The sequence below is a fragment of the Sciurus carolinensis genome, chromosome 18 (assembly GCF_902686445.1).
Source record: "Sciurus carolinensis chromosome 18, mSciCar1.2, whole genome shotgun sequence".
NCBI lineage: Eukaryota > Metazoa > Chordata > Mammalia > Rodentia > Sciuridae > Sciurus > Sciurus carolinensis.
This window is the reverse complement of record NC_062230.1, coordinates 19426765-19451056: the sequence shown is the minus strand read 5'-3', so window position 1 is coordinate 19451056 and position 24292 is coordinate 19426765. Positions and strand designations below refer to the sequence as shown.

At 53.0% G+C, this 24292-nt stretch overlaps 2 protein-coding genes across 7 annotated transcripts; both read left to right on the top strand.

Annotated features, from left to right (window-relative positions):
- Positions 1 to 4341: 4341 nt before the first annotated feature.
- On the top strand, positions 4342 to 9823 carry Prr14 (proline rich 14). Of its 5 annotated transcripts, none has more exons than XM_047533517.1 (12): positions 4356 to 4629; positions 5449 to 5520; positions 5644 to 5812; positions 6419 to 6540; positions 6612 to 6801; positions 7058 to 7101; positions 7621 to 7730; positions 8035 to 8620; positions 8761 to 8830; positions 8912 to 9003; positions 9281 to 9352; positions 9442 to 9823. In XM_047533517.1, the coding sequence occupies exons 2-12, from the start codon at positions 5498 to 5500 to the stop codon at positions 9719 to 9721; spliced, it is 1758 nt and encodes a 585-aa protein (XP_047389473.1). In that variant the 5' UTR covers positions 4356 to 4629; positions 5449 to 5497; the 3' UTR covers positions 9722 to 9823. The 5 variants fall into 5 exon arrangements, with proteins under 5 accessions (XP_047389472.1, XP_047389473.1, XP_047389471.1 ...); XM_047533514.1 differs by lacking the exon at positions 4356 to 4629 and adding an exon at positions 4777 to 4978; XM_047533516.1 differs by lacking the exons at positions 9281 to 9352; positions 9442 to 9823 and adding an exon at positions 9089 to 9274 and having other exon boundaries at positions 4342 to 4629.
- A 1483-nt stretch (positions 9824 to 11306) lies between these two features.
- Fbrs (fibrosin) lies at positions 11307 to 23770 on the top strand. Of its 2 annotated transcripts, XM_047533850.1 has the most exons (18): positions 11308 to 12829; positions 13118 to 13297; positions 14065 to 14100; positions 14194 to 14223; positions 15235 to 15283; positions 15374 to 15674; positions 17056 to 17357; positions 17562 to 17767; positions 17884 to 17928; positions 18145 to 18240; positions 18479 to 18547; positions 19453 to 19482; positions 19865 to 19936; positions 20271 to 20388; positions 20493 to 20573; positions 21501 to 21584; positions 21718 to 21925; positions 22021 to 23770. In XM_047533850.1, exons 1-18 carry the CDS (start codon positions 12380 to 12382, stop codon positions 22595 to 22597), a joined length of 2934 nt encoding a protein of 977 aa, XP_047389806.1. In that variant the 5' UTR covers positions 11308 to 12379; the 3' UTR covers positions 22598 to 23770. The 2 variants fall into 2 exon arrangements, with proteins under 2 accessions (XP_047389807.1, XP_047389806.1); XM_047533851.1 differs by lacking the exon at positions 17884 to 17928 and having other exon boundaries at positions 11307 to 12829.
- Positions 23771 to 24292: the final 522 nt, after the last annotated feature.

Below are 24292 nucleotides of genomic sequence, written 5' to 3'. Positions count from 1 at the left end.
TTTTTTTTTTTTTTTTTTGCAGCACTAGGGATTGAACCTAGGGGTATTCCACCACTGAGCTAAACATTTTTTATTAGTTCATTATAGTTTTATAGACAACATTTGGGCTCATTTTGACATAATTATACAAGCATGAAATATAATTTGCTCCAATACAATTCCCGGTGTCCATCCCTTTTTAAATTTTTACTTTGAGACAGGATCTTGCTAAATTGCTGAGAATGGCAATCCTTCTGCCTCAGCCTCCCAAGTAGCTGGAGTTAAGGGAAATGCGGCACAGCACTTAGCTTAGATATTCTACTTTATTTCATGCTAAGATGCTAGTATATTTCTTGATATTAAGTCTGGTCCAATCGGCAAGGAGAAACCACATGGTAATTTAAATAAGGAAAAGTTTAATGCAAAAATGATCAACTATAACAGAGAATTAAAGAAATGAAAGATTGGATTATGTATCATTTTCTTGGGTAGAATCTCTTCCCTTGCCTCTTCCTAGAAGGTTGCTGGCAATCTTACTGGCAATCTTTGGCCTTCTTTGGCTTGTATGTACCATTTCAATCTCTGCCTCTGTCATATGGTATTTTCTCTGCACTTTTGTATCTTCACATTGCAGTTTCCTTTTTATGTGTGTGTCCCAGTTTCCCTTTTCTTATAAGGACACACCAGTCATTGGATTAGGGCCCATCCTAATCCAGTATGATCTCATTTTAACTACATTTGCAAAGACTTTATTTCCAAATAAAGTCACATTCATAGGAACTGAGGGGGAGGGTTTAGGACTTGAATCTATCTTTCAGAGGGGACAAAATTCAGTCCACTATAGATAGTAAGCAGTGAAGAGAATCTTAAAAACTGCAAGAATAGCAGATATAAGGAGCAATCACTACCTCTCACACTGCATCCAGAAAAAACCCTGCATCCTTCTCGGGGTTGAGATCCAGAACTTTTGGCTGGAGTGCCCTTCTGGTGGAACCTGCTGGAAATCTTTCCCCTAGGGTGCCAGGAAAGGCTGTTCATGGGAAGGTGACTCACCAGAGGTACTTTGTAGTGGAGTCACTACAAAGCCATCCAAGGAGGTACCAGAGTGAGCTGCTGGCCATTGGATGCTGTTGCTGAGGGATAGAACCCACTTGTACTGCAGGAGTCTGCCAGTAAGGCTCACTGGAACCAAGAAGTAGCTCCCTTTCTTACTGCAATGTTTTTCTAGCAGTCTATTGACAATCCTTAACACAATGCCAGCTGGCAGAGAAAAAAAAAAAACATTTCAATGGCCCAGATCCATTTTCAGAGCAGAAAAAAAAAAAAGAAAATAAGGGCTGGGAGTGTAACTCCCAGTGTAGCGTACTTGCACGTAAGAGACCCTGGGTTGATTCACAGCCCTAAGGGGGAAAAATTGGAAATGAAGGATAATAAATTGATAACAGGCATCATAATATACCATTGTTTCGGATATTAATAGGCAGCTCCCTTCACTCTTCTTTGTCCCCTCTCCAACCTCCCAATCTGCTTCCCTCCCAACATCTTCATGAAGTTTACCATCACTTTACCATCAGCTCTTCCAAACTTGAGCCCTGCCTACCATCCCTCTGCAGGAAAAGAGAGGGACTGGACAAGGATGAAACTGACCACAAGTGGCTCTCTACACTGGGAAAGAGGAGGTGGAGCGTAGGCAGGACCAGATTTCTCAGATTAAAAATAATAACAGGCTGGAGTTGTGGCTCAGTGGTAAAGCGCTTGCCTAGCATGTGTGAGACACTGGGTTCGATTCTCAGCACCACATATAAATAAATAAAATAAAGGTCCATCGACCACTAAAAAATATATTAAAAAATAATAATAACAATCTGAAGTAGCTGGCTAGAGTAGAAAAGCCTCCAGAAGTGGGGCTTCAATGTTCATCAAGGGACTTAAATTGGCAGGAAAGGCTTAAACCTGGCTAAATCAAGTACCACAGAGTAGAGGACTGAAGTTGCTGGAAGCATCAGAACCAATGGCAATCTCATATAGAGATATAAATGCAGGGATGCAAACTCCTGATTCTTAGGGGTCAGGCATGTCTCCCCAGGACATAGTACCTGGGAAGTGTTAAAATGTTGTTGAATGGATTAATGCAGAGCAGCAACCTAAACCCAAAGCTTCCTATTATTTCTGAGGTATGGTTCTTGACAAAGGGCTAAAATCGACCCATTCCACCCATCTCAATACCCTGGAGCCACAACCCCGCCCATACTACCCTGGCTGTTTTGGAGCTCAAGCTAGAGGTCTCTGAGCAGAGCAGCAAGCTGGAGAACCCAAATTAGCAGGGCACCCAGAGCAAAAAGCAGCAGTTTCTTGTATGCAGTACTGGGGACTGAACCCCAGGGGTGCTTTACCACTGAGCTACATCCCCAGCCCTTTTTGAAACAGGATCTCACTAAGTGCTAAGGCTGGCCTTGAACTTGCAATTCTCCCGCCTCAGCCTCCCTAGCCACTGGGATGACAGGCATGTGCCATTGCACGCAGCTTCACTTTTAAAAAAAAATTTTTCCCTCTTTGTGTCTTCTCTCTTGCTCTTCCTTGTCCAAGTCTGTTTTGAGATGGGCATGATAGGGCTTAGTGTTCCTATCATATATATGAGACCACTGAGGCCAAAAACAGTTAAGAAGATGGGAGATTCAGGGGTCCAGTTTCTGAGGGATGATAACTAAAGTGCACCAACAGCCCATCAGCAGCACACTGGAGTTTACGTGATCCATTCAGCACACATTGGTCACATGCTATAATATGTACCCAGATGGTGGGTAAGGTAGGAATTGTTGAAATGGGAGTCACAAAAAGTGCAGAGTCCAATTCCATGAAGCTATGAATACTCACCCAGGCCATCGTAGGCTGAGAGCTGAGACTGCTATAGTCTACCTTAGACTTCAACTTGATGAATTCTGTGCCCTAAGTTGGGATCCCAGGGTTGGACTCTATCTACCAAATCCCCAGCCCCCAGGCCTTCTCCTAGGGCTACTTCCTTTACCCTTAGTATTGTTGAGACTTCAGGCTACCTAGAGAATAAAAAATCTGATTAGGTTTGCTCTGCTCTTGAAGGCTCTTCCTATCCTGGGGCCTAGAAAGGTCCTGTGTGTTTAAACACGGGATTTATCAAAGTTTAGAACACTCCGGGCACTCACAACTGGATTAAGTATCACCATACCTCCAAGGAATATTTTTAGGCACCACACAGTCAACTAGATTCAGGAAGAGAGAAAATGCCTCTAGCTGGAATAGCTGTTGCTTACTCACACCAGAAATCTCATAAATGATTTCCAGAGGATCCAGCAGACCTCCTGTCACAAAGGGACACTGTAGTCCTGAGAGCACTTTTATCTGGAAGAGAGTCCTTGGAGACACAGTTGGAGAATCTTCACTTTCTACGCTGCTGGTTACCAATTCTGTTCTTTCCGTATCATTCTATTTCGTTACTTTCATCACTCAGTCTCCCAAAAGAAAATTATTCTAGACTTGCAGGTGCCTCTACACCTTGATCTTAAACCTAAGATTCTAGGCTTCAGGCTCTCTTGTTTTATTAAGAAAACAAGGTATGCTTTGGAACAGGGAATCCTGGGGAAGAACTAGCGGAGGCATGGACTTTAAGTGGTGAGGGCTCCTTCGCAGTGCGAGAAGACGGTATATGCCCTCTTCCTCCCCAACAACAATCTGGCTCCTGCTAAAAACTCCATGATGCAGTTTCTCCAAGCCGCGAGAGACCATCCCTGATCCCTGACAATTTACGCCCTGCAATAGTCAGGCTCCTCCTGAGAGTGGCTCCTGGGAGTCCCGAACAAAGAAGGAAGCCGAACCCGCCCACCGAGCAAGCTAAGGTGGGTTTATGAACTCCTGCAATGGAGCCCCTATAGTGAGCCCTTTGCACGGCTGGTAGACACCTTCACTCCTCCAGGAAGAAGCATACAAAACTCAGGCGAAATGAAGCTCAACACTCCCAACCTCTTCCCAACTTCGGCTTGGCCCAATTTCTCCAGGACACCATGCAACAACGAAGCCTGAGGTTGCACCTGCCCTGGTCTTTGACCTCCGGTGTTCGGAATCAGAGCCCCCGCAACTCCTTTCTAAACTCAGATGCTGTGCTGTGAGAATCTGGGGGAAGAACCCAGGATCGTGCCGAACCAGCCTGAAATGAGGCCTCTCTAGGATGTTGGGAATTTCACAAATCGTTAGCAGTCGGTCGACGTTTATTGGCCTAAGAGCGAAAGAACCGGAAGATGCCCTTAAAAAACGTGGAGGCACCCTAGCTTCACTATGGTTGCCTCAGCATCTCAAGAAATCTGGCCGAGTATTTGGCTACTAACTGGCCTTCAAAAAGATGACGCTATCGTGTCCACTGAGGTTCAACCCGGATTACGATATTTGCCCTCAACTATAATGGCGGTACTGCCCAATTTGGCTTCTTGCCCCTAGGGATGATGGCCGCCAGGCAGCTTCACTTAGTTTCTTACCACCCCGGAAGACGGGGACCGGCGATTGGGCGGTGCCCGGAGACTCCGAGAAGAAGGCCTCCGGCGGTTGGGCAGCGTTGGGTAAGGCTGGTTTTAAAGGAGTCGGAGGTGGGAGCTGTAGAAGACCCGGGATCCACGGGAGGCGGCGGTGAGCGGCGCGCGGGGGAGGGCACGGAGAGGCTGGATAGCGGGCAGGAGCGGGGGGGGGGGGGGGGCGGCGAGATAGGAAGCGTTTGAACTGTCTGGTCCTGGGCTGGGTAGAACGCTGGGAGGGGATACGGACAGGGTAGGGGGTGAAGGTGGGATAGTGTCTGTGGGCGAGACCTCCCCGGGTTGGAGTGAAGGGGGTATCTGCTTGACAGTGGATCCCCCGGGATCCAGACTGAGTTCCGTGATGCCAAAGCTCGGGCCGCCCCTGTCGGAGTGGAGCTTTGCAGAGCTAAAGCTCACAGGGGGAGGAGGAGCGTCGCGCGGCGTCTGATTGGAGGAACCGCGCTGTAGGATTCTTTCCCCAGGAATCCGGTCTAAGGGATCTGGTGGGAGGGAGGACCGTCGGTGTGTGGAGTATTGCTTTGGAATCCTCGGCTACTCGCCGGGAGGGGAGAAGGATCGCTGAGGCATCCAGCGGAAACGAAGACTCCCAGGACCGGGATCCCAGCGGATCCCGGGGAATCTCAGGGCAGAATCTTCAGGGACAAAGGCCCTGGGAGGCTAGGACCGTGGGAGAACTGGGGCCTTTGCAACCCAGAATCTCGCGGCAGGTGCCAGGCAGGGCACGAGTGAACCGCTGATCAAGGCGGCAGCAGCGGGAGTACACCCACCCCGGGCTGCCAGCCGGGGGCGCCCTTCAGCGCACCAAGCTTCCAGTCCGTGGGTTACCGGGAGCCGCGGGAGGACCATGAAGGGCGGAGGCCCGGGGGAGGGGCTGGCCCTCACTCCCCGCTCCCCTGCTCCCCCCTTGCCCCAGGCCGCAGCCTGGCATCCCCCAGGGACCCCCCGGAGCCGCCGCTTCCCCCATGGACTTGCCTGGGGACTCCAGGTGAGAGCGCACCCCGCCCGCCTGTCTTGAGCCGGGGAGACGGGGGTCCTGGCGGCTGTACCGGGAAACTACAGAGCCAGCAACAGTTCCAGGAGACCGTCCTCTGCTTCTTTCACCCTCCAGCTCATCTAGCCGGCCGAGTCTGTGCCGTCAGCCCCTAGCTCGATCATTATGGGAAGCCAGGAGCCCCAAACGGCCGAGGCTGCAGCCCGTGGGGGCCCCTTCGCCCCTGGAAAAGGCCTCTCGGCGGGTCCTGGCCGTGGTGCTGGAAGATGTCATGGCTGCCCACATGGTGAGCCCCCTGGACTGCAAGACCTTCTCCCCCCCTCCCACCCCCCACCCCCCCCGCACATCACTCCCCAGTACCAAAGTCAGACTAGATTCCTTAAGAATATTCTGAGGTCCAAACACCTCATTTTCATGCCTATGGCCCAAGCAGCTTCCCTAATGCTACAGTTCTGCATGGTTCCCGCTTCAACGTAGAATTGAGCAGGGTCTCCAGTGCTCATATCTTCCCCACCTTCCACATTCCTACAACTTTCAAATATGAGAAACTCTTCTGCTTTTTTCTTTGGGGAAGCATGCTGGGGTCCTTGGCTCCATTGCACAAATGAGAAAAACTGAGGCCCAAAGTAAGGTAGTGACCCACCCAAGATCACCCTCTCTTTCATTTCTCCAAACAACCTGGTTGAGATTTCCCACATTCCACATCTGCAGTTCAAGATCTCTAATACTGGCACTTAATTCAGACCAATTCCCCTCTTCTTTGGGGATTTGAGTGAATTCTAGCCATGATCTTTGTTGCCTCTGTGTGAAAGGGGACTGTTAGGTAAAGGGAGACACTGTTCAGTCCAACCTCATTCCATTACCTTGCTCTTGACATCTCTCTCTCTTCCAGGTCCCCCTAATCCCCCAAGAGGAGACCTCCACTCCACAGCAATACAGCAAGCTTCAAGATTCTTTCTGCAGCCAATCGCATGCCTCACCACCCCAACAGGTCAAGTGGCCTTCACCCGCCAGGTAAGCATGGCAGGATGGGGAGTAAGCTGGGGACACAGCTGAGCCCACTGATCTTTCTCTTCCCACTCTAGGCCTCCCGACCCACTGCATTTGTGCCGAGAACCCTTGAGTCGTATCCATCGGCCCTCTTCCACCCTGAGACGGCGATCAAGGACAACTCCTGTCCCAGAGGAAAACCCTTCACCAAAGGTGGGCCAGGCCCCCCAACCTACCCTGGTGGTGATGCTGGAAGATATTGCTGGTCCCAGACTCCCAGCTAAGGTATGAGAACTGAGGGAGAAAATGTCAGGGGTTTAGCTGGGGCACTCCAGCAGGGATAAAAGAGAGAAATAAGAAAACTGACTCTGGGGTTAATTTTCTCTCAGGGCAAGAACTATAGCATTTTGGGTAGCATACACTACCTGAGAAAAAATTATATGAGAAAATCTTGGGGACTGAAAGAGTCAGGACATGGGGAACTAAGGAAGCCAAAGAGAGCTTCCCTGCCTCTCCACAAATATCCCTTGTTTATATCCAGGACTTTGCAGATGAGAGCCCCACCTTCATCGTCCCATCACAAAGGTGAGAGGGCTGGGGAAGGGGTTATCAAGGTATCTAGGAAACAGTCATCATCCAGGTAGCTGGATCTAGGGACATCAGGATTTACTTTCCAGTCTTCCTTGTAGCACCTTTAGAAGCCTTAAGGGACAGAGGAGCCATGCTTGTAATCCTAGAGACTTGGGAGGCTGAGGCAGGAGAATTTCAAGTTCAAAGCCAGCCTCAGCAATTTAGCAAGGCCCTAAGCAACTTAGTGAGACCATGTCTCAAAATAAAAAAGAAAAAGGGCTGGGGATGTGGCTTAGTGGTTAAGCACCTCTGGGTTTAATCCCTGGTACCAAAAATTAAAATAAATAAGTAAATAATAAATAAAAAGGGTTGGAGATATAGTTCAGTGACAGAGTGTCCCAGGTTTAATCCCCAGTACCAAAACAAAACAAAACAAAAAAACCCAAAAACTAAAGAAAGGGAAGGTGGTGGCTTAGGTGGGATCTAGACCTGGAAGCCCTCACCCCCAGCCTTTACCTTGCCCCTTAATCTCAGAGTTGAACCCATGGCAATGGTTCACCAGCTAATGCCTGCACCTGAGGACCTAGAACCTTCATTCCAGCCATCCACCCTTCCTGCAAACCCTCCAGAAAGCCCACCACCAGGTAAGACTCAGGTAGAGAATTGAGACTGAAAACTAAGATTTCCTAGAAATATTAGTTGAACTTGGAAGTGTCAGGTACAGGGGTGGGGGTGGGGTCCTTCTGGAACAGAATATAGTACATGAAAATGGGATTTAGATTTTAGAGGCTTTGAGGTTCAACTCCTAATTGTAGGACTTCATATTTAGAAGTGGGTTTATTCCTCTATGGACAAAGATTAGTGTTTGGGACAGGCCAAGGCTACTAAGTTGGGGCTTAGACTCCCACAGCTGAGGAATGCCTACCTCTGACCCTCTCCTTTCCTTAGCCCCAGATCCTGCTCTGGAGCCCCCCTCGACCCCACCACCGTCCAGTCTTTTACGCCCCCGCCTCAGTCCCTGGGGCTTGGCACCCCTCTTCCGATCCGTCCGCTCCAAGCTGGAGAGTTTCGCTGACATCTTCCTCACACCCAACAAGACCCCACGGGCCCCACCCCCATCACCTCCAATGAAGCTGGAGTTGAAGATTGCCATCTCAGAGGCTGAGCAGTCCCAGGCTGAGGGCACTGCATCTGTTAGTCCCCGGCCCCCTATCCGCCAGTGGCGGGCTCAGGACCGTAATACCCCAGCACCTCTCCCTAAGCTTTCTCTGGGCCGAAGCTACTCCTGCCCTGATCTGGGGCCCCCTGGCCGAGGTACCTGCACGTGGCCCCCTGTTCCATCCCATACAAGCCGGTCCAGGCCCCGACGGCACACTGTGGGTGGTGGGGAGATGGCCCAAGCCCCACCACCCCCTCGGCCCTGTCTCCGGAAAGAGGTCTTCCCACTTGGAGGAGTGGTGGCCTCCCCTTCTCTCGCCACATCTTGCTCGTCCACTGCATCTACTTCCTCCTTCTCCGAACCAGCAGAATCCAGGTAGTGCACTCAATAAATCTTCCTTGAAGCCCTGGCCACAGCCTGGGTCCAACTTCCTTCCTTAAGTAGCCAGTGGGAAGGAGATGGGGATATTGCTGTGAATCTTGTTTGTCCCTGAGCAGACTGGGCTCTCTCTGCAGACTGGGTTCAACCAAGGGGAAGGAGCCAAGAGCCTCAAAGGACCAGGTGCTTTCAGATCCTGAGACCAAGGTAGGTTTACAGATGAGGGGGAAAAGACAAATGGAAGCCTGAGCTCATGCCACTCTTTCACCACCTACACCACTTTTGCAGACCATGGGAAAGGTTTCTCGATTCAGAATACGCAAGACACCAGTCCGTCCTCAACTAAACCTTACACCAATGGGGCTGCCTAGACCAGTCAGGTGAGAGATTCACTGGGCAGGGAGCTGCCTTGGTTAAGCAGATGGAAGCTCATGTCCCCTGAAGTATGGCTTTGTCTCCTCTCAGGGAGCACAGTCCAGCCTGAAGGAGTCAGTTTGGCATGGACATGGTTTGTGCTTAGAACTTCCTATCTGCCTCACACAGCACTCCTGGCCCTGGCATGATCCAGAAACTGAAATACAGACCAGGTCTTACCTAGCCCTTCTTCAGGCCCCACTGGCCCAAGGTTTCTCAGTGGCCTCTGATCTTTGCTCCCAGGTTAAACAAGAAGGAGTTCAGCTTGGAAGAAATTTATACCAACAAGAATTATCAATCACCCACAACCAGGAGGTGAGGAACTTTGAAAGCTTGAGGGTGGTAGAGGAGAGCCAGAAAACAGGGGCCTGTTGGTAAACAGCTCCTCTCCCTACCTGGTCCAGGACCTTTGAGACCATCTTTGAGGAACCCCGGGAGCGCAACGGGACTCTGATTTTCACCAGCTCCAGGAAGCTCCGGCGGGCTGTAGAATTTCGGGACAGCAGTCTTCCCCGGTCCCGGCGGCCATCCCGTGGGGTCCGGGCAGCAGCTAGCAGAACCCTTACTCCCAATCTGGTACCCAGCCCAGATGTGGGACCCCTGCTGCAGCAGCGGCTGAAGGAGCTAGATGCCTTGTTCCTGGAGGAGGAAGAAATAGATGGGGAGCAGCCTCATCAACCCTAGAAGCTCTGTTTGTCTGTCCATCCATCTGGAGGGAGGAGAAACCTCTCTGAGGCAGTTATATTTTTTAATCTATATTTCTAGTAAAGTTCAATATGTTTCAGATTCTTTTGTGTCTCTAGCTGAGTTTGAAACTGACTGACAGTTCTGACTGATATTTCTATATTGGCCCCTCCAAAGGGCGAGGCTTTTTTTTTTGGGGGGGGGGTGTAATGGAAATTGAACCCAGAGACACTTAGCCATTGAGCCACATTCCCAAACCCTTTTTATATTTTATTTAGAGACAGGGTCTCACTGAGTTGCTTAGGGTTCGCTGAATTGCTGGAGGCTGGCCTTGAACTCGAAATTCTCCTGCCTCAGTCTCCCCAGGGGCTGGGATTACAGGCATAGGCCACCACACAACCCCTCCACCAAAAAAAAAAAAAAACTAGGAAAAGGGAGGTGATGCCAGGGAAGATGAGAAGGCTTTGGGACAAAGAGGAGATGGAATAGTCATTGGATCTGCTCTCTTGATTTGAGAATTCTGTTTGGAGTGGTATCCTTGAAAAAGCTTCAGATGATACCAAAACTGGGACCCTGGTTTATATGGAGTCTGAAAGGCCCAGATTAGACTAAGGCCTTGATCAAGATGGCCCTGAATTCCTCCCAATCTGCAGGACAAGATCTGCTGCTGAATTCAAGCGCTAAGTGCAACCAGCTATTATTGCACACCTACAACACCTATGACAGGCAGTCCTGTGAGAGGGAATTATACCAATTTATAGATGAGAAAACAAGGTAAGCATGTGAGTGCTATGTTCACATTAAACCAGTAACCCAGGCAACAAGAGGTCAGAGTGACTCTCATAATTTAGAGGCTGTGCGGAGCAGGGGCCAGAGGACAGATTCCGGAACAGAGATAGATCCTAGCTGTCTTCAGTTCCCCACCCTTCCTGTAAAACGGGGCGAATAATTACCAAATGAGTTAACATATGATAAAGTGCATACAAGTGCAAAGTGTTTCTTGTTAGCGTTCAGAGAGGATAGGCCAGCACTATTGAACCAAACGGTAACTGACACATCTCAATCCCGCAACTCTGGCACTCGCAAAAAAAAGCGACATACTGAGGCCACCTCGCGCCGCTTGAGTGATCCTCCCAGAGACCTGCCAAGAGGGTGGCATTACCATGCGCGTGCGCTAAACGCCAAGCGGCGGAAAGGCAGACACGACGTAACTGGTCGAACCGCACCTTCCGCAGCCACGCGCCGCCCAGCGGCCAACTGCCCTCTAAACTCCGGCACTGCATCTCAACTACTTTCGTCGACGCCGTCAGAAGGCGTCCAATAAACGAAGAGCAGGAAGAGGCGGAGCCATCCATGGGACCGCCCCAAACACCTACTTCTAACCAGTCGAGTCACAAGACTCGAGGAAGGGCGGAGCTAATCCTACGTAACCCAATCCAAGATTTGAGGGCGGTTACATATTACCTATCCCCGGGAGTTTGGCTCCGCCCTTCGCTTTGACGTAGTCTTGCCAACCTATCAACGACTGAGCCTGTGGGGGGTGAGGGGAAGGGGGCGGGGAGTGGGAGGAGGCAGAGAGAGGAAGGAGGCGTAGGCTGAGGAGGAAGAGGGAGGAGGGGTAGGGAAGTCCTGGCGGAGAAGAGGCCCAAGACTCCAAAGGAGACAGCGGGAGGGTGCGCTGGAGTTCCTTCGCTCCCCAACGGCCGTTCCGGATTCCCAACGCTCAAGTCAGACAGAGACGGAGGAAAGGAGGAAGAGACTTTTATGTCGGCGGACAGAGAAGCTCTACCCGTCACCGGTGCCTCACATCCGGGGCTTCGGAGGGCTGGCCCCGCGGCCCCGCCCCCCCTCGCACCTTTCATGGCGACCGGAGGCGGAGGCTGGAGGAGCTGGGCCCGGAGGAGGCCCCTTTAAATCTCCTTAAAGGGGTGGCCGCCGAACTCGGCAGACTCCAGCGCCAGCCTTAAAGGGGAAACGTCGAACAGAAGCTGACAAGTTGAGAATTGTGCTGTTGGAAGGATTGGGGCGAGTGGGGTTTCCCACCTTTACGCCGCCTACGCAAGAAGTCCTTTAAACCCAGCTTAAAGGGGAAGTGGCCGTTTGTGGAGGACTAGAAACAAACTCCTGATCCCTTAAAGGGAGGGCCGGCTGTTTGAAGGACCCTGGACTCCTTAAAGGGGTGGCCTCTTTTAGCCGGAGGACTTGAGACACTCTTAAAGGGGAGGTCTGCGTTTCGGGTCGAGCTTTCGGCCCCTTTTAAAGGGGCGGCCCTTCCTCTTCCTCGGGGAGACTTGCCTCGACCCCTGGCAGGGGGCGGCCACCGCAGTAGGCCAGTCGGACTGTGTCGGGTAGTCTTAAAGGGGCCAGGGTCTGGACAACTTGAGGCCTCACCTTAAAGGGACGGCCGCCCGTTTTCGCCGTCTCGGCCCAGTCGGCCCCACAGGGGGGGGGCCCTCGGGCTTGTCGCCCCGGGGGCGGCGCCGGCTCTCGGGGCCTTGGCCTTGGGGCAAGCTCGGGGCCAGCAGATCCTGCTTTAAAGGGGAAGCCGTGGCCCTCTCGTCCCTGTGCAGCCGCCAACGTCGCGCCTGCGACCCCGGGCCTGCCGACAGGCCGCTTCAGGCCCCGCCGCCTCCGGATGCGGCGCTGAGGGCCGTCACCATGGAGACGGCCGCGGCCCCGGGCCCGGGCTGGGCAGCTGAGGGGGAGCGGCGGCGGAGACGCTGCTCGCGCCGAGACCGAGACCGGGAACAGCGGCGCCGCCGAGGTCCAGGCGGCGACGCGCCCCGGGCCTTGTTGGCCGCCCCGCGCGGTTCTTCGTCCTCGTCGTCACCGCCGCCGCCCACCAGGCCCTGGTCGTCAGCTTCTTCTGGAGAACGGCCCGGGGGCCCGAGACGGCGGCGTCCCCGTCCTAGGCCTCGGCCCCCGCGACCCCGAGCTCGGAAGCGACCCGCCGGCTCGGGCAGCCGCGGGGAGGAGGAAGAGGAGGAGGAGGAGGGGGGCGCAGAAGACGGGGAAGCCGAGGAGGAGCCTGAGGAGGAGGAAGAAGAAGAGGAGGACTTGATCGATGGCTTCGCCATCGCTAGCTTCGCCAGCCTCGAGGCCTTGCAGGTGGGGCCTGATGGGGCTGGGGGCCTTTGGGGGTTTCAGAGGGCAGAGAGAAGGGTACAGTGCCTAGAGTGGGTGGGGTTGAGGGGGGAATGCTGGCACCCCAAACCAGAGCAACCGGCTCCTCTGGCCAGGCCTCTGCCCCACCCTGGGGTGGGAGGAGGTAGAGCTAGTCTCCAGGGACCAACCAGGTTACCGGGCCTGAGAGGCACTTTGTCGGCCTGGTCACCCCTAAAGAGGTGGGAAGCTTTTCTTTTTCCATCCACTTCAGTCCCACCTCCTCCTCCACAGAAGGATGCATCTCTTCAGCCCCCAGAGCGACTGGAACATCGGCTGAAGCATTCTGGGAAACGGAAGAGGGGGGGCTCCAGTGGGGCCACTGGGGAGCCAGGGGACAGCTCTGATCGGGAGCCTGGCCGGCCCCCTGGGGATCGGGCCCGCAAATGGCCCAATAAGCGGAGAAGGAAAGAGGTGAGGTGTTCCAGATCTCCATCCTTTAAAACTCTTTGACTAGAATGTCTTTAACATAGGCTGGTTTTCTGTCAGCAGTGCATCCTAAACCCTAACACTAACCTTAGACTACAGGGCATAGAGGAAGGCATAGCAAATTTGACCCCCCAGCTTTCCTCTATCCAGGTCTGACTCAAGATTTGTCTACTGTCATACTCGCCTGCTTTTGGTTGATACTACGTTTGTTTCAAAAGTGTTGATAATTTTAAGAGACACATCAAAGGAACTTAGTTGAACCATAAATTAGATGTGGACCCTGCCCTTCCTTTGAGGTGGTGGCAGTTTAGTAGGAAAGAAAATGGTCAACAATCAAACTCCTGGACTTAAGATTGAGAAAAGCTATACAAGGCCTTATCTTGGGAGTGGTGTGGAAGAGATGCTGCAGAAACCCCCATGAGGAAGCCACTCATTTTGCCTGGGGATGGGAGGAGGGTTGTGGTTAGGGAAAGCCCCCTAGGATGGCTTAGTCAGGCCCTGAAGTAGTCAGAAGTTTGCTAAGAGGAGGAATGGAGAAAAGTTGTTTGGGGTCAACATGCATAAATGTAAGAACTTCGTGTATTTAGGAAATGACAAGAGAATGGGGATGGGCACTAGCCAGAGAAGCAGCTACAAAAAGAGGTTGAAAATAGACCATGAGAGGGACCTTGAATGCCTTGCTGGGAGTTGAGACTTTATCCAGTTACCTGGCTAGTCAGCCTCCCTTACCTCTGGACTCTGGTCTTTCTCAGGCCTTCTCCCGTCACTCTCTGGAAGCTGGATACATAGTAAGTGCTATCTACCTGTCCTGGCTCCTCCCCCTCCCTCTTGGGCCTCACTCCCTTTCCCTATCCTGACACGCATTCTCTTTCCTTCTCCAGTGTGATGCGGAAAGTGATCTGGATGAGAGGGTGAGTGGAGCTAGAATATACTGGGCGGGCAGGGTCCCAGCCTGGAATATGAACTGCAGTTTAAAGGCCTACATACAACAGACAGCCTCATCTTGAGTGGGGAACATGGGTTAGATTGAGCCTGAATTGGTCTTTTGGGAGAAAGATGGGGGATTGGGAGGGCACATGGCTAGCTAACCAGAGAAAGATCCATATCTTGGTGACCCATCCTTTCCAAAGCTCTCAGAGCTACCACTGGTTCATGGGAATTCAGAATGACTGGAACAGAGGTGGTCTTTCCTACTGGCCATTTCACCTTTTACAACATGGGTTTCACGGGTGAGAGTCTGAGCAGAGATGTTTGTCGTGGCAGTAAGGACACTAAACCATTGTAATCAGTGTAGGAGCTTATCCTTTAGAAGTATATTTGTTTATGATTACAGCTGATTTGATTGATTTGTAGTGATACATCCTAGCAGGTAGTGCTATACACAATTACTCTAGTAACTAAATTTGCACTTCCTGTTGTATGCCTTGTTTCCCTCAGAAGTTGGCTGGTCAGGGACTGTGGTGACACAGAGAGTTGTCCATATAAAGGGGATGACCACTATCCAATTTTAGCTGACTGTTGCCACATGAAAATGGGGACCCATTCTCAAGAAAACCTGAACTCTGGGTTTTTAATGGGGAATCTCCAGGTTTCAAAATCTTAGCAGTTAAAAGATTTTTGTTAACACTGTCCTGGGGGCCAGCAGTTAGTGATATCTGACATTTTTTTTCTTTGATTTTCCATTTCTCTGACACTTCAATGCTGCCTTGATTGAGTTCTTGCCTAGCAGATTCTTGGGCTCAGTTACTTCACTTCTATCTCCAAACTTAGACCCTCCCCAGTACCCACAATCCAATGGATTTCAGTTAAGCTGATGGGGAGTAGACTTGCTGCCGCCACCAATTTCTGGCAGGCTCCAGAAGCTGTTGTCCTTCCTAGGTGGAGGCCTCGCCCAACTACAACTTGATTCTCTTCTTCCCTAGGTCTCCGATGATGACCTTGACCCATCCTTTACTGTCTCAACCAGCAAAGGTTGGTCCCAAGGGCTGGGATGGAAGCAAGGGAGGGAAATTGGGTGAGCATGAGCCTCAACTGAGCATGTCTGCCATCCTGCCCTCACAGCCTCGGGCCCCCACGGCGCCTTCAATGGGAACTGTGAAGCTAAACTCTCCGTGGTCCCTAAAGTGTCGGGCCTGGAGCGGAGCCAGGAGCAGCCCCCAGGGCCCGACCCGCTGCTAGTGCCTTTCCCCCCAAAGGAACCACCGCCTCCACCGGCCCCTCGGCCTCCTGTCTCACCCCCAGCACCCTTGCCGGCCACCCCCAGTCTGCCACCCCCACCCCAACCCCAGCTGCAGCTTCGGGTCTCGCCCTTCGGCCTCCGCACTTCTCCCTATGGCAGCAGTCTGGACCTCAGCACTGGCAGGTGAGTGGTCCAGGGGTTTGCTGTGATCTGGATGGGCATGGTTATTTTGGCGCCACCCTTGCGCTCTGTAACTGGGACATGGGATGATACCTGTGGGGTGTGCCTTGAAAAAGGATTCTGAGGCTGAAAAGTTTGAGAGACATTGGGTGAAGCAAATTTTAAAGGATTTTTCTGAGCCCTTGATATATTTATGTGCAGGGTAATCCAGTTTGTTGTGTACCCAATTTTTTATTTATTTATTTTTTATTTTTATTTTTATTTTTTTTTTTTGACCGGTGAGAACTTTTCACAAGGTGCATCTGCTAGGAATAGTGTTCTTTGGAACATACTTTGGGAAATGCTGACATGATGATTAAGAGTGCTGGCTTTGGTGTCAGTCAGACCTGGATTCAAATTATTGCTCTGCCACTTATTGGCTGTGTGATTTTTGACAAGTCATTTAACCCCTCTGAGCCTCAATTTCCTATTTTCTGTGAAATGAAATAATAATGATACCTTCATACTAAAGCTGTTGTGAGGATTAATTCTGAGTGAATGCAGTGTTTCCCAAAGTGTGTATACTCATTTAGTGGGGACGTGGAATGATGACAGGTCTTAACCTGAGTAACCTATGAAGTAGTCATGTGCTCTAGCAAAATACCTCAACTCCTTGATTTCAGGTGGTACTGCTCAGGGTGAGGTTAAAAAAGAAAGTTAAGCTATAGAAAGAAATAACTGGTGTAGTACAGATGGTTCGTGGCTGTGGCAATACTTGGGAAGGTGGTGTGAAATGTTTGGAGACTTGCATTAGCTTATAAAGCAGGTGCCAGCACTTGGCCTACAGTAAGTGCTCACCAAAGGGTAAGAATTATTGATGTTCTTGTTATCGATGCTATAACTGTTGTTGTCATCATCATTATCATTGTTGTTATTATTGAGAAAACTAAGGCTCAGAGAGGGGCAGTGACTTGCTCAAGGTCACCCAGGGTGTTCATGGCATGATGGGCCTAGAATTCAGGTCTCCTGAATCCCAGGACAGGCCAATGAGGTGCTGCTTCCACTGTCTTAGGGTGGGAACCCAGGTGGCCTGTTGTAATTAAGCGTCAAAATGAGTGATTTGTTTTGTGCTGTGGTTGAGTCAGAAAAGGGAAAGTCATATGGCTGGATACGGCAGAGGCAGCTGTGTGGAAGAAGAGACCTAGAGAAGGAGAAGAGGGGGTTGTCGGGAGTGGGAGGCACCTCAGTCTGAGGATGGGTTCCCCGGGGGAGTTCCTGGGGGCCAGGTTCTGCCATCTCCTGTGTTGGAGAACCAGGGTCACGGTATCACCCAGGCTTCTGACCCCCTCCCGTCAGAGCTGGCACCTCCCAACCCCCTCACTCATCTCCCCACTTCTCTCCCCAGCTCTTCACGGCCGCCCCCCAAGGCCCCGGCCCCTCCCGTGGCTCAGCCTCCCCCCTCATCATCCTCTTCGTCCTCTTCCTCCTCATCTGCCTCCTCCTCGTCCGCGCAGCTCACCCACCGGCCCCCGACGCCCTCACTGCCCCTGCCTTTGTCCACCCACAGCTTCCCCCCTCCTGGGCTGCGGCCCCCCCCACCGCCCCACCACCCCTCCTTGTTCTCCCCTGGCCCCACCCTGCCCCCTCCCCCACCCCTGCTGCAGGTGCCAGGGCACCCTGGGGCCTCAGCCGCTAACGCCCTTTCTGGTGAGTTTGGGGTCCTGGCCGGGGGGTGGGGGGCCATGGCCCTGAGCTTGGGCCCAGTTGGCTTTGGGGCATCTGGGCCTCAGCAGACAGCAAGGATTGAGGAGGGAGTGGCTCAAGGCCAGAGGGAAGGCCAGTCACCTGGGCCCAAGGAGGCTGACTTGGTGGCCACAGAAGTTAAAGCCTTCTACCCCTCCCCTCCCACAGAGCAGGACCTGATCGGCCAGGACCTGAACTCTCGCTACCTGAATGCCCAGGGTGGCCCTGAGGTGGTGGGGGCAGGGGGCTCGGCCCGGCCCCTGGCCTTCCAGTTCCACCAGCACAACCACCAGCACCAGCACACCCACCAGCACACCCACCAGCACTTCACCCCTTATCCCCCGGGCCTGCTGCCACCCCACGGCCCCCACATGGTGAGCTCCTCATTGGGCCCATTGATGAGGCTCAGAGGCCTGGGGGGAGGGTATGGCTTCCAGGGGAAGGCCCTGGGTCCCTGGCTGGCAGCTTACTCTTCCCTTCTCTTCCCTAGTTTGAGAAATACCCAGGAAAGATGGAAGGCCTTTTCCGACATAATGTGAGTGAGTGTGTGTTTGTTTGTGGTGTGTGGGCATGGATGCATCACTGCGTGTGGCCTGACTGTTCAGGTCCAGTCTTCAGCCCCCAAAGCAAGAGTCTTGAACCTGGGAAAGCTCCCTGGGGGGTTTAGGGTGGAGGCCAGAGGACTGATGGGCAGACCAGAGCTGGGCTGCACCTCCACTCCCTGCTTGGACTAGTCCCCTTCTCTCCACAGCCGTACACGGCCTTCCCTCCCGCAGTGCCCGGGCTACCTCCGGGCCTCCCGCCGGCTGTCTCCTTTGGCTCCCTGCAGGGGGCCTTCCAGCCCAAGGTGAGCTCCCAATTCAGACACTGTTGCCACCTCCTGCCCTTTACAAACCCAGACACCCTGGATCCACATACCTTCTTCCCACTTACCCAAACCATGTCTAGCCTCCTGCCCTCCCTTTTGGACCCAGGTTTTTGCAAAGCCATGCTCCCTTGCCTGTCCCATACCCCAGCTTGGTTCTAGACTCCTTTTATGCTTGGTGCCAGCTCTCCGGTCTGATCCCTCCACTCCCCTTTCCCAGAGCACGAACCCTGAGCTGCCACCACGACTGGGGCCAGTGCCGAGCGGGCTCCCCCAAAAGGGGACACAGGTGAGGGGGGCCAGGGCAGATCCTGGGGGAGCTAGTACACATGTTGATGGGAAAGCAGGGTTGTCTTGAGAGTAAACCACTGGCTCTTCTCTTTAATACACGATTGGGGTGTTCCTGGGTAGCTAAGGAGAGAATTTACATAAACACCAGAATTTACCAGACATGAGGGATAGGAGTTTCTTGAGGTTGTCCCAGGAAAAAGATAATTACCAGGACAGTATTTTGTTCTTTGATTTTGTTTTTTGTGGAGCTGGGGATCAAGCCCAGGGCTTTGCCCATGCATTGTACTGTTGAACTATACCCTCGGCCTGAGGACAGTGGTTTTTGTGGGGGTTTTCAAATTTAAGTCACAGAACTTTTAAATTTTTTCCCAAATGATATCATACCAGGAAGCCCTGGCCATAACAATTAAGCTTCCCCTTTGTGAAGTGGCTGGGGACCCAGAGCCTTCTCTTCCCCTTGGCACTTGTAGCAGGCTTAGACCCCATGGCTCTGGGAACATTGTGAAAAGCATGGAATATGTTTCCTAGAGGGTAGACTAGACCAGAGGTTTTTCAACTTCCTTAATGGGTGTTTTAATCTAAAAAAATCTTAAACAAACCCCCATTATATAAAGTTATTAATAGGATGTCTTCCCTAATTGAGAAATCTGTCCTCCTGCTCTAAGCCACCCACTAGCCATCCCAACAGGCACCTCCCTGGGGCCAGGTTCAGAACTTGGTGCTGGAGGAGAGATGCCTAGAGTGGGAGAGATGGGAAAGGAGTTTTGACACAGGAAGGAAAAGTTAGAGAGAGGCATAGAGTCTCAGGGAAGTGTCTGGGGGTAAGTGGGTACAATGGAGATGAGACACCCAGGTCAGTAAACAGGTCTGAATCTCCTCCAATCTCTCCTTTGCCATCCCTAGATCCCCGACCATTTCCGGCCACCTTTGAGGGTGAGTTTGGTGAAGACCTCAGGCTGCATGAGGCTGGGGGCTGGTGTGTCAGCGTGTTTGGCTGAGGGGGTGGGTCCTACTGGGAAAGAGTGAGTAGGTTAAGACGTGGAGGCAGCCAGATATGAAACAGTAGAAAGTGAAGGGCTTTAAAGTTGCAGACCTGAGCTCAGATGTAACTGGCCATGGGACCTTGGGTAAGACAGTTTATCTCTCTGAGCCTCAGTTTCCTAGGCTTTAAAATGAACTTAGTCATCCCTCAATTTTAGGGATGACGAGTGGGGATGTTGTGTGGCAAGGCTGGGCCCAGGACCAGGCTTGGAGTGGGTGATGAGTGAACGTTCTTTCCTTCCCTTTGCCTTTGGTCATCCTTCTGGGGCGGCAGAAACCAGGGAAGTGGTGTGCCATGCACGTACGTGTGGCTTACATGATCCTGAGACACCAGGAAAAGATGAAGGTACTGGGGCTGGAGGGCTGGGGAAGTGGGTCTGAGAGTCAGGGGTGGCCTGAGCTTTGGGCATCTACCTTCAACAAAGAACAGCAGAAACATTTTCTCCTGTCCTGTCACTAATGAGCAGTTAGCACCTGTATTCTCTGGCTGATTACAGGGATGGTCAGATAAGGCTCTGAGAGAGGCAGGGGATAGCACCCAAGTCCCCTCTTAGTGCCAGCCAATCCTTGGAGGGGAGATAAGGGTGGGACAGCAAGAAGCAGGGACTTAAAGAGACATAGAAAAAAAAAAAAGCACAAGCGCTCCTCACTCACTGCCCCTCTCCCGGTGTCCCACGCAGGGTGACTCCCACAAGCTTGACTTTCGGAACGACCTCCTGCCCTGCCTTCCGGGTCCCTATGGGGCCCTGCCCCCTGGGCAGGAGCTCTCCCACCCGGCCTCCCTCTTCACTGCGACTGGTGAGTCTGGCCAGCCCTCTCAGGGCCTGAGGTTTCCCATTTATAGCCGAGGCCCACTTTGCACCCACTTAGCCTCATCAGAGTCTCCCACCTCTCTGCCCCAGGTGCCGTCCATGCTGCAGCCAACCCTTTCACGGCAGCTCCCGGGGCCCACGGACCCTTCCTGAGCCCCAGCACCCACATTGGTAAGAGCCAAGGGCATGTTGGGCAACCCAGGCCTTGTCTCAGACTTCCAGATGTTCTTGAACTGGGAATGGAAATCAGACTCAAGAAGTAGCTAGAATGGGGTAGACCTGGTTCCATTTGCTTTATGACCTTGGGCAAGTTACTCTATCCGCTCTGAGCCATGATTTCCGTATCTGTGGTAGGAGTAGGGAAGGCCAGGGTGATTCTCAGCCTCTGCCAGCTCAGACCCCTATCTCTAAAGTAGCCAGTGGTAGGGGGGTAGCGTGCCACCTGGGAGAGGAGGGTGGAGGAGGGAGGCTGTATAGGCCCAGGGGAGAGCATGACCCCCTGACTCCTAAGGAACTTGGAGACTTTGGGAGAGAGTTTACCTGGGTGTGGGGGAAGAACGCTTTGAGCCTGTTGGCATACAGGTTCCCGTGGGAGGATAGGCTAGTTGTTCTGATGGCCGTGTGATACATGCATGAAGTTAGGGTCAGGCTAGGAAGGGCTTTGCATGTTAGAAGCCCGCAGAAGTCTGCAGGGGAATAACTTGCTAGAGGTGGGATCTGCTAAGGTGTGTCCAAGTAGCTGGTATAAGGGAAATGGGTAAAAGTTTGACCTCTGGTGTCAGAGAGGCCCTGGGTTGATAGTTTCACTCTCAACTAGATGACCGTTGGCAAGTCATTTCACCTCTCTGAGCCTGTTTCATCTTAAAAGTGAGAATGATCCAAACTGCCTCATGGGATTTGTTGTAAGGCTAAACAGCATAATGCATGTCAAAGTTCAGAGCCTTGCCTGGACCGTGAAAATGCTCAGCATATGGTGGTTAAAACCAAGCAACTTAAGGGCTCTGGCCGGCTTGCCGACCTGCCTCTTCCCTGCCAGTTCTTTGTACCTGATCAGAGCTGGCTGCCCCATGCTCTGACCATCCCCCTTTTCTCCCACAGATCCCTTTGGGCGTCCCACAAGCTTCGCCTCCTTGGCTGCCCTCTCCAACGGGGCCTTTGGAGGCCTGGGCAGCCCCACATTCAGTGAGTGCTGGGTGGGGTGGGGTGGGTGGGGCTGTAGCACTGGGGTTGCATGCTCAGGCAGGGTCTAAGGGGATGCCTGCGTGGGGCCTTCCCCTCCTGGCCCCTGTCACTTTCTACTTCACCCTCTGCCCAGACTCCGGCGCCGTCTTTGCCCAGAAAGAAAGCCCAGGGGCCCCACCAGCCTTCGCTTCCCCCCCAGACCCATGGGGCCGCCTGCACCGCAGTCCTCTGGCCTTTCCTGCCTGGGTCCGGCCCCCTGAGGCCGCCCGGACACCAGGCTCAGACAAGGAGCGGCCTGTGGAGCGGAGGGAGCCCTCTATCACCAAGGAGGAGAAGGACAGGTCTGCCTCCCCTGCCCCTCTGCAGCTACACCTGCCCCAGCCTCTTCACCTCTGTGGATACCTTCATTCTCTTCCTCTACACCTGCCCCCCCCAGGGACCTCCCCTTCTCACGGCCCCAGCTCCGCGTTTCTCCTGCTACTCCCAAGGCCCGGGCTGGTGAGGAAGGGGCCCGGCCAGCCAAGGAATCTGTGCGGGTAAAGGAAGAGCGGAAAGAAGAGGCTGCTGCTGCTGCAGCCGCCGCTGCCGCCGCCGCTGCTGCAGCTGCTGCTGCAGCCACTGGGCCTCAGGGCCTTCACCTGCTGTTCGAGAGGCCCCGGCCACCCCCCTTTTTGGGCCCTAGTCCACCAGAGCGCTGTGCGGGTTTCCTGGAGCCAACCTGGTTGGCAGGGCCCCCACGCCTTGCTAGGCCACCCCGCTTCTATGAGGCAGGTGAGGAGCTGACCGGACCAGGGGCCGTGGCTGCTGCCCGCCTCTATGGTCTAGAGCCTGCTCATCCCCTACTATACAGCCGCTTGGCACCACCACCGCCACCTGCTGCGGCTCCAGGAACCCCTCACCTTCTCAGCAAAACCCCACCAGGAGCCCTTTTGGGGGCACCACCTCCACTCGTGCCCGCCCCTCGGCCCAGTTCCCCACCTAGAGCCCCTGGCCCAGCCCGGGCTGACAGGTGAGGGGAGGGGAGGGGCAGGGGCAAAGCTCTATTCCCCCTTCCTTTTGATAAGGTTCTAGGACTGAGGTTTTAAGCCAGGGCTGGAGGGCAAAGGTTATGACCTCATGGCCATCTCTGAGGTCATGGACCTGGGAGCAGAATCCCCAACCCCCATGAGGTCAAGTTTCACAAGGAGTGTGGGGTCACTGGGAGGGTAGAGGTCACAAACCTCTAGAGAGAGGTATGTGTGTACATGAGATTGGGGGTCATTTCAGAGGTCATGGCTCAGACCTGAGGTGCACCATTGCCCCCTCTAAGGGCCTCTAGGTCCTTGACCTGCCTCCCCAAGGGCTCACTAAGCCAGAGGCCAAAGTGCCCCCCTCCCCTTCACCTACCACCCAAGTCCTCATGCCCTCCTAGGGCTGGGAGAGGAGGGGCCAAAGGAAAGGGGGTTCCATGTACATATTACCCCTTCCCACATAGCCCCCCAGACCTTTTGTACATTTTTACAGGGGTGCCCCTCCCAACAGTCCCCTTCCTGGTTAATTAAATCCTCAGACTGGTGCTGTGTTCCTAGCCTCTGGCCTCTCTGTGGGGGGAGGGGGGTTTGCAGGGGGAGAGCCGGGAGGGGACAGGCAGGAACCCAGGGCTTGTCCCTGGGAATATGGGGTCTAGCAGGAGGTGGACCAACAGGGGAATGGACCTAGGGACCTAGGCTAGAGGGAAGGATAAGATCCTTTCTGCTTGGCTGACAGCCCAGGTTCCCCCCAACTTGTTCCTGTTAACTGTGTGCCCCCAGCTCCAAAAGGCTCAACCTCTAAGCCTCAGACTCCACCTCTTAATGGCTCAGTCCCTCTCTTCCCAATTTCCAAGTGCCCCCAGGACTCCTGGGCCCTGCTCCACAGAACCCTGTTCTCCAGAACCCTGCCCCAGCTGGAGGGGGGGCAGAGAAGGTCACCATGTACCATACACCAAAGAAGGGGGTTGGCCCAGGGGTGGACGACACAGGCAGCTTCTTCAGCAGCCTCATGGCAGCAGCCCCAGCCTTCCCAAAGCAGAGGCGCCTCCAGGCTGGGGCCCGACCTAAGGCAGGGCTCACTTTAACAAAACCATAACGTTGACTTTTTCCCCCGGTGGGGCTTATTCTGTAACATGACTTGCGGATATTTATATAAAAATGAGTGTTACAATGAGGCCCCCTGGCTCCTCCTTCAATCTGTATGGGTCGCTTGGTGGGGGTTGGACTGGGTCCTGCGGTAAGGCAGGGATGAGAACAATACTGGCCATCTCCTCACAACCACCCCCCTCTTGGGGAGTTGTTCAGGTTCTTAATGGATGGGTTGGTTAGTGTTGAAAATGAAGTTTTTGCATTACTTTTCTACAACCTTGGAATTCATATAAGATTGAAACAATACAGAGACATTGAACAAAATACCAAGTTTCCCCTTCACCTGATGCCAGCCTTTCTCAAATCCACTCCTTTCCCCATGGTAGCCACAGTCGTCCTTTCTTGTCTATTGTTCAGGTTCCTTTCTATGTGTACCTGCAAATGTATGTATATGCATAGTAATGTTAATGTCCAAGATCTATGATTTTTACAAACCTGTTGGTTTGGGGGAAGCAAACATGGTCATTGTAAAGCAGTTCATACAATTGGAAAGTATGAAGAGAAAGTGCCCCATCATCCTACCTGTCAAGAGATGACCATTGTTAATTT